This window comes from Pogoniulus pusillus, chromosome 15 (genome assembly GCF_015220805.1).
Source record: "Pogoniulus pusillus isolate bPogPus1 chromosome 15, bPogPus1.pri, whole genome shotgun sequence".
In the NCBI taxonomy this organism is placed as follows: Eukaryota; Metazoa; Chordata; class Aves; order Piciformes; family Lybiidae; genus Pogoniulus; species Pogoniulus pusillus.
Genome location: NC_087278.1, coordinates 1,831,240 through 1,855,111, shown reverse-complemented (window position 1 = coordinate 1,855,111; position 23,872 = coordinate 1,831,240). Strand labels below are relative to the sequence as shown.

General features: G+C 53.7%; 1 protein-coding gene and 1 long non-coding RNA gene across 8 annotated transcripts in view; one reads left to right on the top strand and one right to left on the bottom strand.

The window, feature by feature from the left end:
* ATP2B1 (ATPase plasma membrane Ca2+ transporting 1) overlaps window positions 1-23,872 on the bottom strand; it is an 88,293-nt gene that overhangs the window by 54,315 nt on the left and 10,106 nt on the right. For all 6 annotated transcript variants that reach the window (XM_064154924.1, XM_064154927.1, XM_064154925.1 and 3 more), the window contains exon 2: window positions 1,937-2,377. In XM_064154924.1, coding sequence (XP_064010994.1) covers window positions 1,937-2,141 — 205 coding nt within the window. In that variant the 5' untranslated portion in view covers window positions 2,142-2,377. The remainder of the gene's footprint in view (window positions 1-1,936; window positions 2,378-23,872) is intronic.
* On the top strand, window positions 17,747-23,652 carry LOC135181665 (uncharacterized). Of its 2 annotated transcripts, none has more exons than XR_010304960.1 (3): window positions 17,747-17,898; window positions 18,101-18,162; window positions 21,924-23,652. It is a non-coding gene; the product is annotated as an uncharacterized LOC135181665 (long non-coding RNA). The 2 variants fall into 2 exon arrangements; XR_010304961.1 differs by having other exon boundaries at window positions 18,069-18,162.

Genomic DNA, 23,872 nt, shown 5'->3' with positions numbered 1-23,872 from the left:
ACTTCTTAAGTGCCTAAAGCTGTCCTGAGAGCCATTTTGTACAGATTTGATGGTGACTTTGTAGAGCTCAGAGCTACAGAAGTAGTCTAAATGCAACAAGCATTCAGTGCAGCCCTGACTGAAAACAGAGGTTGGGAGCTGGTTGCAGGAGGGACAAGAAGAACTAGTTAGCAGCACAGAAGCATTCAGAATTGATTACCAAACTGTTAAAACCTCATGCTCCCCAGCAGCCTGATGCTACACTTGCCCTGCAAATGAGACATTTCTCTCCTGCTTTGCTGCTTCCCATCTGGGTCAATGAGCTACGCTCAAAGGGCAACCTCCATCGCTCCTCCAGCCAGCAGCTCACCTGCACGGAGGCCAACTCAAAACCAAGCCACAGACTTGTTTAGGACTATAGAATGACTCTGCTTTAAAAGAGGAAGAGGCAATGAGAGGCTGTTAGAAAGTTTGCTATATACAAATAAAAGAGAGGAGAGGAAGAGGGAGAGGAGAGGGAGAGGGAGAGGAGAGGGAGAGGGAGAGGAGAGGAGAGGAAGAGAAAAGGAAAGAAAGGGAAAGGAAAGAAAAGAGAAGAGAGATGGAGAGAGGAAGAGAAATGGAGAGGAGAGGACGATAAAAGGAAAGGAAAGCAGAGAAAAGAAAGGAAGGAAAAGAAAGGGAAGAGGAGAGGAGAGGAGAGGAGAGGAGAGGAGAGGAGAGGAGAGGAGAGGAGAGGAGAGGAGAGGAGAGGAGAGGAGAGGAGAGGAGAGGAGAGGAGAGGAGAGGAGAGGAGAGGAGAGGAGAGGAGAGGAGAGGAGAGGAGAGGAGAGGAGAGGAGAGGAGAGGAGAGGAGAGGAGAGGAGAGGAGAGGAGAGGAGAAAAAGGAGTTCAACTCTGTAGAAGAGGAGCCTGAGGGATGTGAAGAGCAGTGTCAGGAGGATGGAGCCAGGCCCTGCTCAGTGCTGTCCAGTGCCAGGACAAGGGGCAGTAGGTGCAAGCTGGAGCAGAGGAGGTTCCACGGCAACAGATGCAAAAGTTTTGTCACTCTGAGGGCAACAGAGACCTGGAGCAGGCTGCCCAGAGAGGCTGTGGAGCCTCCTTCTCTGGAGACATTCAAGATCTGCCTGAATTTGCTCCTGTGTGACCTACTCTAAGTAAGCCTGCTCTGGCAGGAGGGTTGGACTGGATGATCTTTTGGGGTCCCTTCCAACCCCTGACATTCTGTGATTTGGTTAGGACTTGATTTGCTTGGTGACTGGCATGGGCTGCCCAGGGAGGTGGTGGAGTCGACATCCCTGGAGGTGTTCAAGAACAGTTAAGATGGGGTACTTAGTGCCATGGTCTAGTTGACTGGCTAGGCCTGGGTACTAGGTTGGACTGGATGAGCTTGGAGGTGCTCAGGACCAGGTTGGATGAGGCCTTGAGCAACCTGTTCTAGTGGGAGGTGTCCCTGCCTATGACAGGGGAGTTGGAACTGGCTGATAATTGAGGTCTCTTCCAACCTAAACCATTCCATGATTCTGTGATTGCCTTGGAGGTCTCTTCCAACCTGCTTGATTCTATGTTGATTGGGCAGGGCTGGGTGCTAGGTTGGGCTGGCTGAGCTTGGAGCTCTCTTCCAACCTGCTTGATTCTATGATTCTACATTGATGGGACAGGGCTGGGTGCTAGGTTGGGCTGGCTGAGCTTGGAGCTCTCTTCCAACCTCTTGATCCTATGATTCTATGTTGATTGGGCAGGGCTGGGTGCTAGGTTGGGCTGGCTGAGCTTGGAGCTCTCTTCCAACCTCTTGATCCTATGATTCTATGTTGATTGGGCAGGGCTGGGTGCTAGGTTGGGCTGGCTGAGCTTGGAGCTCTCTTCCAACCTCTTGATCCTATGATTCTATGACAGCAGCTGACTAAGGCTTCTCCTAGGAGTCGTCTCCTCCTCAGCAGCACCGCAACGACCTTACCTTCATTTGGTGAAGTTTTCAACTTGGTGCAGATGCCATGAACATCTCCATAGCACTCCTGGATTTTATGCAGTGCATCTGCAGCTCGAAGTTCCATCAGAGAACGGAGCTCTGCAAGGGTAACTCCAAACTCTCCATGGTTAGTCTCTTTCACAGCGTTTTTGACGCCGCTGTAGGCGATGGAGTTGTTCGCCATATCACCCATGATGCCTGCCAGGCTTTAGTGGGAGAACACTTTCCAGTCTCAGGAAGAGGACTTCACAACTTCAAATATTTGGGTTTGTTTTTTCTCTTCCAAAAGGAAAAAAAAGTAAATCCTTTGAGTATGAAGACAGTCAGGAGAGCAGAGACATCACCCAAGTAAGAGAACCCATCCGGAGAGAGGTCTTGGAGCTCGTCCCATGGCGCGTTCTGTTCCCACAGCCCAGTGGCATCTACGGTCTAGGGAAAGAAGAGAGACATTCAGTGCCATGAAATACACTGCAAGGACAACCCTGCCCTTCACACTCCTCCTCATCCTCTACTCTGCCCCAGGCAGACCCCACTTGGAGCACTCTGTCCAGTTCTGCCTCACCTCCCCCCCGCCAAGGTGAAGGACATGGAAATATTGGCGCAGGTCCAGAGTAGGTCGCAAAGATGATCAGAAGCTGAAGCACCTCATAGGGTTTAGGTTGGAAGGGGCCTCAAAGCTCAGCCAGTTCCAAGCCCTCTGCCACAGGTAGGGACACCTCCCACTAGAACAGGTTGCTCAAGGTCTCGTTCAGCCTGGTCCTGAACTCCTCCAGGGAGGTTGTGGAGCACAGAAGCACCCAACGTGATCAAAGATCACGTTGGGTGCTTCTGTACTCCACAACCTCCCTGGGCAACCTGTGTCAGTGTCTCACCACCCTCAACCTGTGCCAGTGTCTCACCACCCTCAACCTGTTCCAGTGTCATCCAGTTTCAATCTCCCCTCTGCCAGTTTCAAACCCACTCCTCCTTGTCCTGCTGCTCAACTTCACCACAGCTCAAGCCTGCCACAGTAACTCCTTGCAGAGAACCAAAGGCTCCTTTAGCTTGGCAAAGACCTTCAAGATCGTGGAGTCCAAGCATTAGTTTCACACTGACAAGTCCTTGACTAAGCCAAATCCCTCTGCACAACATCTGATCACTATGAACCACCAGCATCAGCCAGTCCAGCATCCTTCATCCCAGCATCCTTCATCACAGCATCCTTCATCCCAGCATCCTTCATCCCAGCATCCTTCATCACTAGACCACAGTAGTCCATAGTGGTAGACAGAGGAGATCCCCCTCCTCCAGAAAGGCCACACAGACCAAGAGCAGCTCTTCCAGCTGATTATCAGAGCTCTGCAGCTGATTATCAGAGCTACCCACAGGAGTCTCAGCCTCCACAGCCACCCTGCACTTCGTTCTGGGTGGGCTGACAGATCTGACATGCAGAGATGGATCTCCAGGGCAAAATAAAGGAGCACACAAACACTCCATGTCCCTTTAAAGACCTGAACACTGACGTCTGATCACCTAAGCCAGCTCTGTGGACACAATAGGGGCAGGATGAGGCACAAGTAACAATATATTCCTCCCTGAAACACTATGACTGCCAGGCTGAGCTGAACAATAACTTGGAGACTTCCAGGTCAACAAGACCCTCAGGTATCATATGCCCAGATAAGGCTGACAGTTACCACTGCCTGCCCTGCCTCATGAAGAGACAGACAAACAGCAGGGCACATTTCTGCCTAGGGGACTGCTGGGCTGAACCACTTTGTCTGGGTTGAGGTCCAGGTATAAGCATCTCATAAAGAGAAATGTAAGGTCCTTGGTTGAAGGTACTCAGCCCTGCTGAGACCTCATCTTGAGTGCTGACTTCAGCTCTGGGCTCCCCAGTTGCAGAGGGGCAGGGATCTGCTGGAGAGGGCCCAAGGGAGGGCAGTGAGGATGCTGAGGGGACTGGAGCAGTGCCTGGTGAGGAGAGGCTGAGGGCCCTGGGGCTGCTCAGTCTGGAGAAGAGAAGACTGAGAGGGGATTGAATCAATGTCTCTAAATCTCTGGGGGCTGGGGGTCAGGAGGGGGGGACAGGCTCTGCTCACTGCTGCCTGGCACAGGACAAGCAGCAGTGGATGGAAGCTGCAGCACAGGAGGTTCCAGATCAGCACAAGGGCAACTTCTTGGCTGGAAGGGTCCCAGAGCCCTGGCACAGGCTGCCCAGAGAGGTTGTGGAGTCTCCTTCTGTGGAGCCTTCCCAGCCCTGTCTGGCTGTGTTGCTGTGTGCCCTGAGCTAGGTTGTGTGCTCCTGCTCTGGCAGGGGCTTGGACTGGATGAGCTCCTTGGGTCCCTTCCAACCCCTGACATCCTATGAAAGCCTCTCAAACAATCTCTAGCCACAAACAGTTCCAGTCTGCCATGCAAGCACCATGGCATAGCTGCATCTACAGTGAAGACAACCACTGAAGCTCAACGACCCCGAAGACCCCCATCTGACCACAAGTCACATGGGGTAATGGTCACAAACTTGAACATGAGAAGTTCTGCCTGAACACAAGGAGGAACTGCTTCAATTTAAGGGTGACAGAGCCCTGGAGCAGGCTGCCCTGAGAGGTAATGGTCACAAACTTGAACATGAGAAGTTCTGCCTGAACACAAAGAGGAACTTCTTCAATTCAAGGGTGACAGAGTCCTGGAGCAGGCTGCCCAGAGAGGTTGTGGAGTCTCCTTCTCTGCAGACTTTCCAAACTTGCCTGGGTGTGTTCCTAGGTGACCTGCCCTGGGTGATGCTGCTCTGTCAGGGGAGTTGGACTTGATCTCCAGAGCATCCTCCCAACCTCTACCATTCTCTTGCTCCATGCAAACCACCTGTTGAAGAGTGCTCTTTCAAACCACATCACATCCTTATCTAATGGCCAACTAGCAGCCTGAGACAGTTTATCAACTGCATCTGACCACAAGCCACGAGAGCACAAGAAGAAGCAGATCAGACAAATGAGTTTATACAGCCATGGAGATGCTGCTGCTGCAGCTGCTAATGAGACAAAAATAGATCAAGCAGAATGCCCCACAACTAATTACAGCAAACTTGCTTCAGTTTTAATTAACAGAAAGCTCTGTTCAAGCCTGCACTTGAGGCTCAAATAGACCCAAAACTCAAGCAGAGCCAGGAAGGCAGGAAAAGCTCCAGCTCCAGCCACTGCTCACTCAAAGGCTTGGAGACTGAACGCTGAGCCAGGGCAAAAGTTGGGTTCACAGAACCCCAGAATGGGTTAAGTTGGAAAGGATCCAGTTCCAACCCCCCTGCCACAGGCAGGGACTCCTCCCACCATAGAATCATAGAATCAACCAGGCTGGAAGAGAGCTCCAAGATCATTCAGCCCAACCTAGCACCCAGCCCCATGCAGTCACCTAGACCATGGCACTAAGTGCCTCATCCAGGCTTGGCTTCAACACCTCCAGGGATGGGCACTCCACCACCTCCCTGGGCAGCCCATTCCAATGCCAATCACTCTCTCTGTGAAGAACTTCCTCCAGCACAGGTTTTTCAAGGTCTCATCCAACCTGGTCTTGAACACCTCCTGGGAAGGAGCATCCACAGCCTCCTTGTGTCTCACCACCCTCACTGTAAAGAATTTCTCCCTAAACTCCAGCCTAAATCTCCCCTTTTCCAGCTTCAATCCATTCCTCCTGGTCCTATCACTACAAGCCCTCATAAAAAGGCTTGGACCCTTGGGGGTGCTGGGAGAGAGGAGCTGCAGAGGAGGCAGCAGTGTGCCCAGGTGGGCAGCAGAGCCAATGGCATCCTGGGCTGGCTCAGGAGCAGTGTGGGCAGCAGGACAAGGGAGGTTCTTCTGCCCCTGTGCTCAGCACTGCTCAGGCCACCCCTGCAGTGCTGTGTCCAGTTCTGGGCTCCTCCATTGCAGAGAGATGCTGAGGTGCTGGAAGGTGTTTGGAGAAGGGCAGCAAGGCTGGGGAGGGGCCTGGAGCACAGCCCTGTGAGGAGAGGCTGAGGGAGCTGGGGGGGTGCAGCCTGCAGCAGAGGAGGCTCAGGGCAGAGCTCATTGCTGCCTGCAGCTGCCTGCAGGGAGGCTGTAGCCAGGTGGGGTTGGGCTCTGCTGCCAGGCAAGCAGCAGTAGAACAAGGGGACACAGCCTCAAGCTGTGCCAGGGCAGGTCTAGGCTGGATGTTAGGAGGAAGTTGTTGGCAGAGAGAGTGATTGGCATTGGAATGGGCTGCCCAGGGAGGTGGTGGAGTGGCTGTCCTGGGAGATGTTCAGAAACAGACTGGAAGGGGCACTGAGTGCCATGGTCTGGTTGCTTAGCCAGGGCTGGGTGCTAGGTTGGGCTGGATGAGCTTGGAGCTCTCTTCCAACTGCTTGGTTCTATGCTCTTATGAAAAGTCCCTCCCCAGCTTTCTTGCAGCCCCCTTTCACCAACTGCAAGGCCACTCCAGCACCTCCTTGGCACCTTTCCTCCAAGCTCACCAGCTCCAACTCTTGATCCTTTGCCAATTCCCACAGCAAAGTCTCTCTGAGACACTGAAGAACCTACCCTGAATGCAGCTCTGGTGTCAAACCTTGCAACACTGAACAGCTTCCTGTTGCAGCAACTTCCAACTGCCTACTTTTGCAACCCAACTGCACTCAGTGGCACCCAAGTAGCTCAGGATAAAGCCACATAGCTCATCTAATTACATTTACATCTTCAACTAGTGCAATGGTTTGGGTTGAAGAGTGTTATCCCAGAATGCCAGGCTGGAAGGGACACCCCCAAGGATCATCTGCTCCAACCTTTCTAGCTGATAGTGGAGCTGAAGTGAGCTGGCCCAGCAGCCTGCCAAGCTGAGTCTTCAAACTGTCCAGCGTAGAGGAATCCACCACTTGCCCTGGGAGATGATTCCAATGTCTGCCTGTTATGGAAAACCATCTTTTCCCTGGAGCCCAGCATAGCTCAGTGATTGCAGAAGCTATTTGAGACCTGGTTTGCAAACATCACAAGCCCTCCAGGACTACACTTAAAAGCAACTCACCTAAAACTTCCAATGTGCCTAAAATCTCCAGTTTGAAATTCCAGGCAGGTGCCAAACTCTAAGCCAGGTTTGAGTCAAGCTCAAAACCAGGTATCTATCAAGCTCAAGACCAGTTCTCAAGCTCAAGACCAGTTCTCAAGCTCAAAATCAGGTATCAATCAGGCTCAAAACCAGTTATCAATCAACCTCAAAACCAGGTATCTATCAAGCTCAAAACCAGTTATCAAGCTCAAGACCAGGTATCAATCAAGCTCAAAACCAGGTATCTATCAAGCTCAAGATCAGTTATCAAGCTCAAGACCAGGTATCTATCAAGCTCAAGACCAGTTCTCAAGCTCAAAACCAGGTATCTATCAAGCTCAAGACCACATATGAAGCTCAAGACCAGTTATCAATCAAGTTCAAACCCAGGTACCTATCAAGCTCAAAACCAGTTATGAACCAAGCTCAAAACCAGTTATCAATCAACCTCAAAACCAGTTATCAATCAGGCTCAAAACCAGTTATCAATCAACCTCAAAACCAGATATCAATCAGGCTCAAAACCAGATATCAATCAGGCTCAAAACCAGTTATCAATCAAGCTCAAAACCAGGCATCTATCAAGCCCAGGACCAGTTACCAATCAAGCTCAAAATCACGTATCAATCAGGCTCAAAATCAGTTATTGATCAACCTCAAAACCACATATCAATCAGGCTCAAAACCAGTTATCAATCAACCTCAAAACCAGATATCAATCAGGCTCAAAACCAGTTATCAATCAACCTCAAAACCAGATATCAATCAGGCTCAAAACCAGTTATCAATCAAGCTCAAAACCAGGCATCTATCAAGCTCAGGACCAGTTACCAATCAAGCTCAAAATCACGTATCAATCAGGCTCAAAATCAGTTATTGATCAACCTCAAAACCAGATATCAATCAGGCTCAAAACCAGTTATCAATCAAGCTCAAAACCAGTTATCAAGCTCAAAAGCAGGTATCTATCAAGCTCAGGACCAGTTATCAATCAAGCTCAAAACCAGATATACATCAGGCTCAAAACCAGGCATCAATCAAGCTCAAAACCAGGTATCTATCAAGCTCAGGACCAGTTATCAATCAAGCTCAAAACCAGGTATCAATCAGGCTCAAACCCAGGTATCTATCAAGCTGAGGACCAGTTATCAATCAAGCTCAAAAGGAGCTTAGAAGCACAGGAGTCAGAACAGCTCAGCCCCCTGAGGGGACTGTATTTGCATTTCATACTTGCTTCACCAACCCGGAGGTTGAATGTGAAGAGAACCAAGCCTTAGGAGCACTTGAGCAAAGCCCCAGCTGGAGAGCTGAGGCTGCAGCAGCAGTTCCCCATGCTGTGTCCCTTTGCTTTTCCTGTCCCCAGCTGCTCACTGCTCTGCACCTAGCTGGAAACCAAGCATTTGACCTTCAGCAAGGCACTAAGGCTGCTTGCTGGAAGCCAGGGAGAGGCTTGCCAAGTGATTATCTCAGGAAAGCCTTTCTTTAATCTAATTAGTTCAGTGAAGACCAGACAGATCCCCACAGCCAGAGGCTGTGCTGACACAAACTGTCCTCCCCCCACCCCCCCGGGGGCCACTGCCATCTAGGACCTGCTCTGAAGGCACTGAAGTCACAGAACATGGCTTTGCTCCTTGGGGGTTGGGAGCCACAGCTCCAGATGTGTGCCACAGCCCTGAGCTCTCCTGAGGACACTGTCCCCTAAGGGGGGAATCAGTTAGGGAGGAGAGAGAGGGAGGAGAGGCAAGGAGGGGAAGGCAAGAGAGAGAGGGGAGGAAAGACAGAGAGAGAGGGAGAAAGAGGGGGAAAAGGCAAGGGGGAGGAAGGCAAGAAAGCGAGGGAAAGGCAAGAGAGACAGAAAGTGGGAAGAGGCAAGAGAGAGGGGGGAAAGGGAAGAGAGGAAGAGGGAAAAGGCAAGGGAGGGGGGAAGGCAAGAGAGAGGGGGGAGGAAAGACAGAGAGAGAGAGAAAGAGGAGGAAAAGGCAAGGGGGAGGAAGGCAAGAGAGTGAGGGAAAGGCAAGAGAGAGAGAGGGGGAAAAGGGGAGAGAGAGGGAAAAGGGGAAAGAGGGGGGGAAGGGGAAGGGGAAGAAGGCAAGAGAGAGAGAAAGAGGGGGAAAAGGCAAGAGGGGAAAGGCAAGAGAGACAGAGACTAGGAAAATGCAAGAGAAAGGGGGGGGGGAAGGCAAGAGAGAGGGGGAGGGGGGGGAAGGGTAAGGCAGGGGAAAGGCAAGAGAGAGATGGGGAAAGGCAAGAGGGAGAGAGGGGAAAGGTGAGAGAGAGTGAGGAAAGGCAGGAGATGAGGACTCCACCACTTCCCTGGGCAGCCTGTGCCAATCCCTGACCACTCCTGCAGCAAGGCAATTTTTCCTGAGGCCTCCCTCAGCCTCCTCTTCTCCACACTGCACACCCCCAGCTCCCTCAGCTGCTCCTCCCCAGCCCTGATCTCCAGAACCTTTCCCAACTTGGTTGCCTTTATTTGATCATTCTCCATCCCTTCCATGTCCTTCAGGGAGTGAGGGCCCCAAAACTCAATCCAGTAGTGGATGTGCAGCCTCATCAATGCCCAGCCACAGGCACAATCCCTTCCCACTGCTCCAGTCCCCTCCTCATCCTCACAGCCCTCCACTGCACCCTCTCCAGCAGATCCCTGCCTCTCTTGACCTGAGGAGCCCCAAACTGAAGGCAGTGCCAAAGATGAGGTCTCAGCAGGGCAGAGCAGAGGGGCAGGAGAACCTCCCTGGCTCTGCTGGACACACTCTGCTCAATGCCCCCCAGGACCCCATTGCCTCTTGGCCCCCAGGGCACATTGCTGCCCCATGGATGCTCTCCCCTAGCACCCTCAGCTCCCTCTCCTTGGGGCTGCTCTCCAGCAGTCACCTCCCAGCCTGGACTGCTGCAGTTTATTGTCCCTCCCTGGGTGCAGGACTCTGAGGACACTCTGAGGTGCCCAAGCCTCTTACTAAGGCAGCTCTGAACCCTCAGCTGGAGTTCCAAGTGCCCAGCTCAACAAGGCTAACAAAAGAATCCATCTGGGAGCCTCCTGCCATGAGTTAGTTCAGCTCTGGCTGACCCCCAGGGCCAAGACTCTACCCAGCCATGAAAACTTGAGGTCAGCAGCTGAAATTCATTCCAGTGAGGGTAGTGAGGACACTGGCACAGGCTGCCCAGGGAGGCTGTGGATGCTCCCTCCCTAGAGGCATCCAAGGCCAGGCTGGATGAGCAGCCTGGACTAGAGGAAGGTGTCCTTGGCCATGGCATGGGGTTGGAACTGCATGATCTTGAAAGTCTCCTCCCAGTCAAACTGTTCTATGGTTCTCTTATCATTCTGACTCAGCTAACTCAGACCTCTTCTGCTCTTTCTCCAGAAAGCCACTTCCCACAAGGGTTTGTTTTGGTGGCACACAACAACATCCTGCAGCTTCTGCAACAAGGCTGCTTGCAGCAGCAGCAGCACTGATCTCTGGGGACAGGGCACTGCCGAGGGCACTGCCAGCTCCTCCATCCTGCAGCTTCTGCAACAAGGCTGCTTGCAGCAGCAGCACTGATCTCTGGGGACAGGGCACTGCTGAGGGCACTGCCAGCTCCTCCATCCTGCAGCTTCTGCAACAAGGCTGCTTGCAGCAGCAGCAGCACTGATCTCTGGGGAAAGGGCACTGCTGAGGGCACTGCCAGCTCCTCCATCCTGCAGCTTCTGCAACAAGGCTGCTTGCAGCAGCAGCACTGATCTCTGGGGAAAGGGCACTGCTGAGGGCACTGCCAGCTCCTCCATCCTGCAGCTTCTGCAACAAGGCTGCTTGCAGCAGCAGCACTGATCTCTGGGGAAAGGGCACTGCTGAGGGCACTGCCAGCTCCTCCATCCTGCAGCTTCTGCAACAAGGCTGCTTGCAGCAGCAGCAGCAGACTGATCTCTGGGGACAGGGCACTGCTGAGGGCACTGCCAGCTCCTCCATCCTGCAGCTTCTGCAACAAGGCTGCTTGCAGCAGCAGCAGCACTGATCTTTGGGGAAAGGGCATTGCTGAGGGCACTCTGCCAGCTCCTCCATCCTGCAGCTTCTGCAACAAGGCTGCTTGCAGCAGCAGCAGCAGACTGATCTCTGGGGACAGGGCACTGCCAGCTCCTCCATCCTGCAGCTTCTGCAACAAGGCTGCTTGCAGCAGCAGCAGCAGCAGACTGATCTCTGGGGACAGGGCACTGCTGAGGGCACTGCCAGCTCCTCCATTCAAGTAACTGCTCAGGCATTGGCACAGGCTGCCCAGGCAGGTAGTGGAGCCCTCATCCCTGGAGGTGGTTCAAGAAACCTGTGGCCATGGCACCTGGGGACAGGGTTTAATGGCCATGGTAGGGTTGGGTTGATGGTTGGACTGGATGATCTTAGAGGTCTTTTGCAACCCAAGCAAAAGGGAGGTGGTGGAAGCCTCATCCTTGGGGGTGTTTAAGGCCAGGCTGGCTGAGGCTGTGGGCAGCCTGCTCTAGGGTGAGGTGTCCTTGCCAGCGGCTGGGGGGTTGGAACTGGCTGATCCTGGCAGTCCCTTCTAACCCTGCCTGATTTTATGACCACAGAATCACAGAGTAACAGAATCAGGCAGGTTGGAAGAGGCCTCCAGGATCACTCAGTCCAACCTATCACCCAGCCCAACCTATCACCCAGCCCTATGAGTCTATGACTCCAAGATCCTATGAGCCTATGATTCTCCTGGTTCCTTCCAACTGATTCTATGATTCCCAGTGACAAATTCCAACCCACTTACTAAAGTGCTGAGTCTATCCAGGTGAGACCAATCCCAAGTGGCCTCTAGTGAGGGCACAAACTCTTCCTTAGAGCCAAGATTTCATGGTTTCCAGTGAGCTTCCTTGAAGGGCAGTGACACATCTGAGCCTTGCTCAGCTCTCGGTGAGTTTCTTTCCCCATACAGCCAAGGAGGGGCTCACAGCCAAGCCTTAATGAGTGAGAAGCTAATTATAGTTTTAATCTAACTCCTGCAGCTCAAAAGCTGCAGCAAGCACATGAAGAAGTCAGGAGCTTCCTCTAACCTCAGGGAAATGACTGTTTCACTCCTGGGGATGAGAAGAACCTCACAGCATCAAGAATGGGAGTTGGACTTGATGTCCTTGGGTCCCTTCCAACCCCTAAGATCCTGTGAACTGAGGATGCCACAGCACCAGGAAGCAGAAGATGCCATGAATTACCTGGAGGGATGTGGGGACATGGATTAAGTTGGAAGAGGGCAGGTTTAAACTGGGGGTATAGTTCTAAAGCAGAGCAGGGTAGATCTGCACTGGGCTTTAGGAAGAAACAAGAAAGCCGAGGAGGAGCAGCCAGTTCCAGCCCCCCTGCCATGCCCAGGGACACCCTACCCTAGAGCAGGCTGCACACAGCCTCAGCCAGCCTGGCCTCAAACACCTCCAGCCATGGGGCCTCAACCACCTCCCTGGGCAACCCAGTCCAGCCTCTCACCACTCTCATCACCAACAACTTCCTCCTCAGCTCCAGCCTCACTCTCCCCACCTCCACCTTTGCTCCATTCCCCCCCACTCCTGCCACTCCCTCACAGCCTCAAAAGTCCCTCCCCAGCTTTTTTTGAGTCCCCTTCAGATCCTGGAAGGCCACAAGAAGGTCCCCTGGGAGCCTCCTCTGCTCCAGCCTGCACAGCCCCAACTCTTTCAGGCTGTGCTCACAGCAGAGATGCTCTGAGCATCCTCCTGGCCCTGCTCTGGACACTCTCCAGCATCTCCACAGCCCTCTTGTCCCAGGGGCTCCAGAGCTGGATGCAGCACTCCAGCTGGGGTCTCAGCAGAGCACAGCAGAGGGGGAGAATCCCCTCCCTGGCCCTGCTGGCCACACTGCTGCTGCTGCAGCCCAGGCTCTGCTTGGCTTTCTGGGCTGCAAGTGCACACTGCTGGCTCCTGCTGAGCTTCTCCTCCAGCAGCACCCCCAAGTGCCTCTCCTCAGGGCTGCTCTCCAGACACTCACTGCCCAGCCTGCATTGGTGCTTGGCATTGCCTCCACCCAGCTGCAGGACCCTGCCCTTGCTCTTGTTGCACCTCCTGAGCTTGGCTTGTGCCCACCTCTGCAGCCTGTGCAGGTCCCTCTGGATGGATCCTGCCCTCCAGCCTGGCTGCTGCACCACACAGCTTGGTGTGGGCAGCAAACCTGCTGAGGCTGCACTCAGTGCCTCTGTCCATGGCACCCACAAAGATGCTGAACAAGACTGGTCCCAGGACTGCTCCCTGAGCAACACTGCTTGGCAGTGGCCTCCACTGGGACACGGAGCCACTGACAGCCACAATCCAGCTTGAGGCAGGATGCTTCATGCACATCCCTGAGACTAAACAGCCTTTGGGAGGCAGTTTTCATCCTTAACTCTCAAAAAATAGGGCAGGTGCTCACTAGAACACTACCTTCTTGTTGAGCAGTTGCTATTAAATACGCCACACACTGTCAAAAAGTGGTTTTCACACAGCAAATATTTTTCCATCCACACTTAGTCTCAGAGGAAAACTGCTTAAAGAGGGGTCTGAACCAAGCTATTTTAAGCTCCTTTATTATTTTAAGCTATTTTAAGAGTAGGAATCTCTGACTCCTGCACTTGGAGGTTTCTAAAGCATGCTAGGAGATGGAAGCACCTCCCTGGGCAAGAAGAACTCTCAGCTGGTTTTCCTTGACAAGGGGAAGGCTCTGTGATTCCATGGCCCTGGAGGTATGTGTGGCCATGGCACTTCTGGGACGTGGGTTAATGGCCATGGTGGTGTTGGGTTGATGGTTGGGACTGGATGACCTCAGAGGTCTTTTCTAACCAAAGCTGTTCTGGTTCTAGTCTGAGGTTCAAGGCAGGCATTGCTAAGCTCAGCTGTATGGCACTGGTGAGGGTGGAAGAGACCTCTGAGATCACCAAGTCCAAGCAAGTCCACCCTGCTGCAAGGGTCAGCTAAGACTACACACAAAGACCCAACCCAAAGCATTTCAGAAGGCACAGAACCATAGAAGTGCTGAGGTTGGAACAGCCTTTGGAGATCTCAAGTCCAGCTGCTCACCCAGACTGAAAGAGTTGGGGCTGTGCAGGCTGGAGCAGAGGAGGCTCCCAGGTGACCTTCTTGTGGCCTTCCAGCATCTGAAGGGGGCTACAAAAAAGCTGGGGAGGGACTTTTGAGGCTGTGAGGGAGTGGCAGGAGTGGGGGGAATGGAGCAGAGCTGGAGGTGGGGAGAGTGAGGCTGGAGGTGAGGAGGAAGTTGTTGAGCAGGAGAGTGGTGAGAGGCTGGAATGGGTTGCCCAGGGAGGTGGTTGAGGCCCCATGGCTGGAGGTGTTTGAGGCCAGGCTGGCTGAGGCTGTGTGCAGCCTGCTCTAGGGTAGGGTGTCCCTGGGCATGGCAGGGGGTTGGCACTGGCTGCTCCTTGTGCTCCCCTCCAACCCTGACTGATTCTATGATTCCAACCTGGCTTTGAACACCTGCAGGGAGGTTGTGGATCACAGGATGTGACTGAAGATGACCCACAACACCTAGAAGAAGGGGGCTCAGCTGCATGTCTAGATGAACAAATATTTGTTGTCTTCACTGGGATAGCCCCAGCCAATCACTGACACCCCCAAACCCACACCAGACTACAGTTACACACAACACCAGTGCTTGCCATTAGAGCAGCAGACAGCATCTGAGCCACCTGATTAGCTTTCAGTCCCTATCTGCTGACCCAGTTTTCAGGAGAATCCCTTTTGCAGTGCTTCAGTTGCCCCTCACTCCCAAGTGCTGCCAGGGCTGTGTGGCAGAGGTGCCACTCAGCCACCTAAAGCTCAGGAGGAGAAAGCTGCTTCAGCAGAGCCAGCAGAGGGAGTGCAGACATCGTTTTCCTTGCCAGCAGTGGAAAAGGTCCTCAAGCTCCTAAGAAAGCACTAAAAGGAGCTGTGCCTGCAAACCTGATGCAATCTGAAGCATGCCAAGGACCTTCCCAGGCTTTCACAGAGCTGCAAAACAAGAGGCAGCAACAGGGTGTGTGTGGGGGGGGTTGTATCTGAGCACAACCAACCCCTCTGCTATGTATGGGGACAGGCTGAGAGTTGAGGTAGTGCAGCTTGGAGAAGGGGAGGCTGAGGGGAGACCTCATTGCTCTCTACAGCTCCCTGAGAGGAGGCTGCAGTGAGGCCAGGGTTGGGCTCTGCTCCCCAGTTACAGGTGATAGAAGGAGAGGAAATGGCCTGAACTTGTGCCAGGGGAGGGTTAGGTTGGAGAGGAGGAAAAAATTCCTTGCTGCAAGAGTGGTCAGGGATTGGAAGAGGCTGCCCAGGGAGGTGGTGGAGTGCCCATGCCTGGAGGTGCTGTGGCCATGGCACTTGGGGCCGTGGCTTAGTGGCCATGGTGGTGCCAGGCTGACAGTTGACTTTAGACATCTTTTCTAATCCAATCAGTTCTATGATTCTCTTTCCCAACTTCTTGTTAAGATGCTAAGCTAATACAAAACTCTTGCCCACCTCATAATGACAGGAGGAGGAGGAACCAAAGTGGCAGAGGGGAGATTGAAACTGGATGTTAGGAAGAGGTTTTTGGCAGTGAGGGTGGTGAGACACTGGCAGAGGTTGAGGGAGGTGAGACACTGGCACAGGTTGAGGGAGGTGAGACACTGGCACAGGTTGAGGGTGGAGAGACACAGGCACAGGTTGCCCAGGGAGGTTGTGGAGCACAGAAGCACCCAATGTGATCAAAGATCACCAACCTGGTTGATTCTATTCTATCCTATCCTATTCCACCTCCAGGGATCAGGCTTCCACCACCTCCCTGGGCAACCCCTGCCAGGCTCTCACCACTCTCAAGCTGAACAACTTCCTCCTAACATCCAGGCTGAATCTCCCCACTTCCAGCTTGGTTCCATTCCCCCCACTCCTATCCCTACCTGACAGCCTAAAAAGTCCCTCCCCAGCTTTCTTGTAGCCCCCTTAAGATACTGAAAGGTCACAATAAGGTCCCCTGGGAGCCTTCTCCTCTGCAGCCTGCACAGTCCCAACTGCCTCAGTCCTTCCTCACAGCAGAGCAGCTCCAGCCCTCTGCTCATCCTCATGGAAAGCTTCCTGCAGCAAACACCACCACACTTAACGCTTCAGAACTCCTCCAGCTGCCTGTAAGAGATGCCCAGGAGTCTGTGATCTTCCTTTTCCACCTGATAAACCAAAGGCCTCCCATTCCAGCACACAGCTGAAGGATTCCTGATGGCAGCACTGATCACCCTCCCAAGCTTCAGCACTTGACTAACTGGTACCAGCAAGCAATGGATGCAAGAAGCAGCTTCAGAAGCTGTGCTCTGCCCCATCCCCTCCTGCTTTCACCACCTGGAGGTCCAATCTCAAGTTCTGAAGCCTGTTTGCATTCCAAAGGTTAAACGTTTGCATTCCTTCCATCACATGAGAGATTCACTTGAGCAAGCACCAACACCTAGACCTAAGGTAGGCAGCACTTCAGGGCTGCTTTAAAAATCCCCAATGGATAAACTGTGACTTCTGCCCAGAGACTAAGCAGCCTCACCGAGCTCAGCCTGGATGCACCTGGGGCTTGCAGGGCTAGGGCAGGAGTATTCACTCTGAAATGAGACAAGAACAGGCTGCAGGGCTGGGCACAGAGAGTGGTGCTGAATGGTGCCACATCCAGCTGGCAGCTGGCACCAGTGCTGTGCCCCAGGGATCAGTGCTGGGCACAGTCCTGTTCAATGTCTTTATTGATGATCTGGAGCAGGGGATTGAGTCCAGCAGCAGTGAGTTTGCAGAGGACACCAAGCTAGGAGCAGCTGTGGAGCTGTTGGAGGGTAGCAGAGCCCTGCAGAGGGACCTGGCCAGGCTGGATGGGTGGGCAGAGGCCAAGGGGATGAGACTGAACAAGGCCAAGGGCAGAGTTCTGCACTTTGGCCACAACAACCCCAAGCAGCGCTACAGGCTGGGGCCAGAGTGGCTGAGAGCAGCCAGGCAGAGAGGGAGCTGGGGGTGCTGGCAGAGAGGAGCAGCAGAGGAGGCAGCAGTGCCCAGGTGGGCAGCAGAGCCAATGGCATCCTGGGCTGGCTCAGGAGCAGTGTGGGCAGCAGGACAAGGGAGGTTCTTGTGCCCCTGTGCTCAGCACTGCTCAGGCCACCCCTGCAGTGCTGTGTCCAGTTCTGGGCTCCTGCATTGCAGAGAGATGCTGAGGTGCTGGAAGGTGTTTGGAGAAGGGCAGGCTCTAAGTGGCTCAGTGACCCTTTGCCAGAACCCCATTTTGGCTGCAGCCTCCCAGACACAACAGAGGGCAACAATCTGCCAGCCTCACCAGCACAGCACCACCCAGGATCTCCTACTGCCCTTCTCCTGCCCCACCACGGGCAGAAGGGCACCAGGCAGCAGAAGAAGCTCCACCTTCCCTGTTCACCCTCACCCCCAGCAGCTGCCAGCTGCTGAGTTGAGGATGGAAACCTTTCAGGAATGGTTTTGCTTTGCCAGCTCAGTAATGCTCAGGAGGAGCTTCTGGCAGCTCCCACCAGGAGCCTGAAGCAGCAATGTTTTGTGACCACTGCCTCCAAGTAACAGGGACCTGCTTTGTCCACGTGAAAGCATTTTACACATGGCCTTGTCTGCAGCTATCTTTGCTCTCCAGATGCATTGCTCTGGCTTTAGAGCTGACCACAGAACCTTCCCCCTTTTCACCTCCTTCATTTCCTCTTCAGCTTCCTCTTTTCCTCTCCATCTCCTTCCTTCTCCTCTCCATCTCCCTCCTCTCAGCACCACCTGCCCCTTTCCCACCTCTCATTTAGTCCTTCCTCCCCCAACCCACAGCACCTGGGCTCTGTTGCAGCCTCCTCCCACCCCAGCTGTGGCCACTTTGCCCTCCCTGCCCACTGCCCTATTTAAGCAGCCCCAGGACAGGCAGCAGCCCCAAGCTTGCCCAACTGGGCAGAGGATCCTCCTCCTGTCACCACAGGTGAGTGTCCCTGGTGCACACTGGTGCCTGGTGGAGGGGATCAAAGGCCGGGGGGCCTGGTTGGCCCCCCGGCTAGCTAGGGCTAGGCTTGCTGATTGCTCTGACCTTCCCCCCCTCCCCCACGGGTGCTGCCTGGGCTGCTGACTTAGGCTGAGCTCTGCTGTGTTCAGCTGCTTCTTGCTCCCCCCTTGTGACCCTGCAGCAGCGCCAGGACTGGAGCTGGCAGCACTGGGAGCAGCACTGGGAGCAGCACTGCCTTAGCCGGTGAGTATCCCCCCAGGGAACGCTGCTGTGCCCTCTCCTCTGATGCTTTGCTGCCTTCTTTCCAGGGGCTCTGCAGTCCCCGAGGCGTCAGGGCTGGGTCCCAGCGTGGCTGTTGCTGCTCCTGCCCCCCCTGCTGCTAATGCAGATGTGCTGTTAGCTGTGCAGATGTTGTGCCTCCCTTGCTCGGACCACGAAGGCAGCTCCTCAGTGCTCCGTGTCCTCCCTTCACGTGAAGATGCTGGAGTGTGTCCAGAGCAGGGCCAGGAGGATGCTCAAAGGCTGCAGCAGCTCTGCTGTGAGCACAGACTCAGCTCAGCTGGCAGTGGCTCTCTGGGGAGGTTTGAACACTGCAGCTACAAAAAGACAGGGCTTTGAGCCTCCTCCCCCCTGCCTTGAACCTCTCCAGGGAGGAGGCATCCCCAACTTCCCTGGGCAGCCTGTCCCAGGCTCTCACCAAGCTACAGGAGAAATGCTGCTTGGAGCTAAACAAAAGGGAGCACTCCCCTCAAGCATCCACTGCCCTGCACCCTGCCATCTGCCTAACTCCTCTGCTGCCCTTGGAGGTGCCTTCAGCTCACTCTGACAGCTCTCAGGTGTCAAAATTACATAATGAGGACAACCTTTCCAGAGCCATTCTGGCAATGTGGTTTGGGGTGCTGCTGCCCAGGGCCCAGCAATGCCAGGCTCAGTGAGGAGATCATTTGGGTTGGAAGGGATCTTGAAGATCACCTTGTTCCATCCCCCACCCCTGCCCCTAGCCATGGGCAGGGACACCCTGCACTAGCTCAGCTTTGCTTAAAGCTCCATCCTGCCTGTTGTTAAACACTTCCAGGGAAGGAGCATCCACAACCTCCCTGAGCAAGGAGGAAAAGTCACTTGGGAGCTGTTCACTCCCAGCAGACCATACCCTCAGTGTGTCTCTCACTGCTTTAAATGCTGCTGCTTGACTTACAGAATCACAGAACCAGTCAGGGCTGGAAGGGACCACAAGGAGCAGCCAGTGCCAACCCCCCTGCCATGCCCAGGGACACCTCACACTAGAGCAGGCTGCACACAGCCTCAGCCAGCCTGGCCTGAAACACCTCCAGCCATGGGGCCTCAACCACCTCCCTGGGCAACCCATTCCAGCCTCTCACCACTCTCCTGCTCAACAACTTCCTCCACACCTCCAGCCTCACTCTCCCCACCTCCACCTTTGCTTCATTCCCCCCACTCCTGCCACTCCCTCACAGCCTCAAAAGTCCCTCCCCAGCTTTTTTGCAGCCCCCTTCAGATCCTGGAAGGCCACAAGAAGGTCACCTGGGAGCCTCCTCTGCTCCAGCCTGCCCAGCCCCAACTCTTGCAGGCTGTGCTCACAGCAGAGCTGCTGCAGCCTCTGAGCATCCTCCTGGCCCTGCTCTGGACACTCTCCAGCATCTCCACAGCCCTCTTGTCCCAGGGGCTCCAGAGCTGGATGCAGGACTCCAGGTGGGGTCTCAGCAGAGCACAGCAGAGGGGGAGAATCCCCTCCCTGGCCCTGCTGGCCACACTGCTGCTGCTGCAGCCCAGGCTCTGCTTGGCTTTCTGGGCTGCAAGTGCACACTGCTGGCTCCTGCTGAGCTTCTCCTCCAGCAGCACCCCCAAGTCCCTCTCCTCAGGGCTGCTCTCCAGCCTGGCACTGCCCAGCCTGGATCTGTGCTTGGCATTGCCTCCACCCAGCTGCAGGACCTTGCCCTTGCTCTTGTTGCACCTCCTGAGCTTGGCTTGTGCCCACCTCTGCAGCCTGTGCAGCTCCCTCTGGATGGATCTTGCCCTCCAGCCTGGCTGCTGCAGCACACAGCTTGGTGTGGGCAGCAAACTGAGGTTAGCTTGTGCCCACCTCTGCAGCCTGTCCAGATCTTGTACCAGTGCTCTTTTACAAAGCTTCCTGTAACCTGGGGTGAGCATTGAGAGGTTGTCCCCACCTGAAGCACAGGTCTGCTACAAATGCTTCCACTAACAAACCAGTTAAACCCAGAAGGCAAGAGACCAATGCTTCCCTCAACACTTAAGACAATTTGGTGCTTTAGCATCAAATCTCTTTTAGCTCCCATCAAGAAACGCAGCTCCAGCTCAGAAACAAAGGTCAAGCCCAGCCAGACCTACCAACCCAACACACTGAGAAGGGACTTTGTGAGCTGCTAATGCAGCTCAGCCTGCAAAGCAAGCTCACTGCAGAGCATCAGAACCCCTGCCACTGCTAACTGCCTGCATGCCAGAGCTGAAGTGGGTGAGCACAGGCTGAAATCATCCCAGTTGCTAATGAAGCAGTTGTGCTGGCAGTGCTGGAGCACCTTCCCTCCCCTCCCCAGCTGGTGAGTCTCAACTCTTGTCTATTTGAAAGCCATCTGGCACAGACCCTGCCAGCCAGTTTAAAGCATTTCATCTTTCATACCAGCTCAGCAGAATCAGGCTGCTAGCCACTACTCCAAATTAAGTATTGATTTGAGTTGTATTCCACAGGCTCCAGCAAGCTTTTTGCAGGGGCTTCAGCTCCTGAGGGGGAGAAGAATTGGCAGTCCCGAGTGATGCAAAGCAGTTTAAGATGTGGTATCCACAGTGAGAGCAGCAGCAGCACCTAAACGGAAGGGGGGGGGGGGGGGAACCCACAACTAAGATCCTGCTTTAGCTTCTTCCACATCTCAATAGCCTGGAGAGGTTCACAACTCCCATCCTTCGCCAGGTAATTCAAGGGCTAACCATACAAAGCATCTTTTCTACCCATTTCTTCTTGCTGGTCTCCTCAGTCTGCCCCAAGAGCCTCAGGAAGCAGGTTAGGATGCACCATGACAGGCACTTTTCCACTCCCTCCACTGCAGGCTCAGAAGGCACAGAGCTAATGGACTATTCCTTAATATTTTATTTAGAGCAAAGATCTTTACAGATAGATCCAAATCATTGCTGCTGGAAAGCCATTAGCTGCAGGCTGGCACTCAAAGCTGCTCTTTGGTCTGCTCTCAGAACAGCAGCTTCAAGTTCTACTTGAAAGGATTAACCCTTTCTAGGGGGTGACTTTGAGAAGATTAACCCTTTCTAGTGGATGATTTCAGGTGGTGATGGATGACACAAGGAGGAACTCTCCCACACCACTGGGCTGATGTCTTGTGCTGCTTCCCTCACTCCTTGCCTTGGAGAGCCCAGTCTGGGGGTGAGGACCAGCTGAAGGCTGGCACTCAAAGCTACTCTTTGGTCTGCTCTCAGAACAGCAGCTTCAAGTTCTACTTGAAAAGATGAACCCTTTCTAGGGGCTGATTTTGAAAAGATGAATCCTCTCTAAGGGATGGTTTCAAACAGATTAATCTTCTCTAAGGGATGATTTCAGGTGGTGATGTTTCACACAAGGAGGAACTCTCCCACACCCCACACCACTGGGCTGATGTCTTGTGCTGCTTCTCTCAATTCTCACTTCGGAGAGCCCAGTCTGGACATGAGGATCAGGCAACCAACAGCAGAACAAGAGGACACAGTCCCAAGTTCTGCCAGGGCAGGTCTAGGCTGGATGTGAGGAGGAAGTTGTTGGCAGAAAGAGTGATTTGCATTGGAATGGGCTGCCCAGGGAGGTGGTGGAGTGGCTGTGCCTGGAGGTGTTGCAGCCAAGGCTGGCTGGGGCACTTAGTGCCATGGTCTGGTTGGTTGGGCAGGGCTGGGTGCTAGGTTGGGCTGGCTGAGCTTGGAGCTTTCTGCCAGCCTGCTGGATTCTGTGATTCTGTGACTATGTGAACACAAATCCTCTACCACTGCAGCAAGAGGGTGCAAAGGAGCAGAGATGGCACAAAGGAGAGGGGAGTTAGGAGCAGCCCAGGACAAGATGGAAATGAAAGCAGCCACGAGGCCACCTCAGCCATCTCCTATCAAATTTTCCACTCCCAGTGAGAAGCCAAACGGATCAAGTACAAATGAAGTCTCTTGGATGATGCTGATCAGCACAGCAGCTTCAGAAGAGCAGGATGAAAGTGCCTGAACTTCAGAATATTGAAAGGGAAACAAAAAAATATAAATCAAAGCTCTTCTATTACCAGAAGATCCTGGCAAGTCTTTTGATCAGGACTTAAAAGCCCTCTTGAAGCACCTGCCACACACCCCCAAATGTGTTCCAAGCTTTGACAGCCACTCTCTTAGCTACTTCTTTTTCACAATAGCCTCCAAGTATTCCTGAACCCCCCCAAAGTTTGCAGAAGCTCCAAGACTCCTTTTCTTCCAGTGGCTCCTCACTTTAACAAGGAGCACAGAATCCCTTCTGTGGTGGAAAGCATCTATCAAACAGCTTCACTGTCTCTTCTTCCTCCTCCTCCCTTCACGTGGAGCTGTGGCTTGCTTTTGCTTTGCTTCACATCCGGACCAAGACTCTAATTTGCTTTGCAGATGGGAGTTCATTCTATCAGGCAGCAACACAGATCATAGATGTGTTAGGGTTGGTAAGGTCATCCAGTCCAATCACCAACCCAACACCACTGTGGCCATTAAACCATGTCCCCAGGGGCCACATCTTGAATGCCTCCAGGGGTGGGGACTCCACCACCTTGTCTTTATCTTTAAAAGGGATCTGTTATCACTTCAGACCCAGAGCTTCTTGATTTGATCAGACATGCAGCAGTTGAGGGAGCCGAGGCAGACCCCACAAGCCACACATCCTTGCACCTGCTCAGCCACAGCAGCCATCCTGGAAGAGCCACATGCAGAAGCCACCAGGCAGCTGGCAAGTTAAGCACAAAACCTGTTGTGTGCTCCCTCTGGAAGGGCACATTTGTAACAGTCCAGCAAAAAGCAGCATTTATCCCCTCTGGTACAGGAGCTGTCAGGGTGTGATGGAGATCATCTTGGCTGCCAAAAAACTCTTCCAGCTGGATACCAAAGATTCAGTGAGGATGAGCAGAAAGGGAAACCACACCACTGTGAACCTCAGGCTTGGGCTCCAGGAAGGTGCTTAGAGCAAGAGCAGCTGAATCCTCCTCCTCTGCCTTGAGCTGGGGTTTGCTGCTATCGGCTGTGCAGAGCATGGGTACATCCCAGGTCTTCTCCTCGTGGACACTGTACACCAGGTGGTCAGAACCCAACAGTGTTGTATTCCCTGCTGCCACCTTATCTTTCTTGGAAGATGAGGGCACAAGTAAGGGTAGCAGATTACAAGAGATAGGGCTCCACAGAAGCGTGTTTGAAGAGCACGGTGTGTTCCCTGTGCTCACTGGGAACTCAGTTGGCAGCCAGCTCAGAAGCAAGACTAAAGAGACACCCAGACTTGAGACCTGCAGATCACTGAAGTCCACCAGAAGTAGAGAGGCCATGCAGGAATTTACCTCTCTGCCCCAAAGCAGCATCAGAATCTTTCTACAACACTACCACCTAGAAAGACTGGATCCTGGCACAGGTTGCCCAGGGAGGTTGTGGGTTTGAAGTGGCAGAGGGGAGATTGAAAGTGGATGTTAGGAAGAAGCTCTTGGCAGGGAGGGTGCTGAGACACTGGCACAGGTTGAGGATGGGCAGACACTGGCACAGGTTGCCCAGGGAGGTTGGGGAGCACAGAAGCACCCAATGTGATCTTTGATCACATTGGGTGCTTCTGTGCTCCCCAACCTCCCCAGAGGTGTTCAGGACCAGGCTGGATGAAGACTTAAGCAACCTGTTCTAGTGGGAGGTGGTCCCTGCCTGGAACTGGCTGAGCTTTGAGGTCCCTTCCAATCTAAACCATTCTATG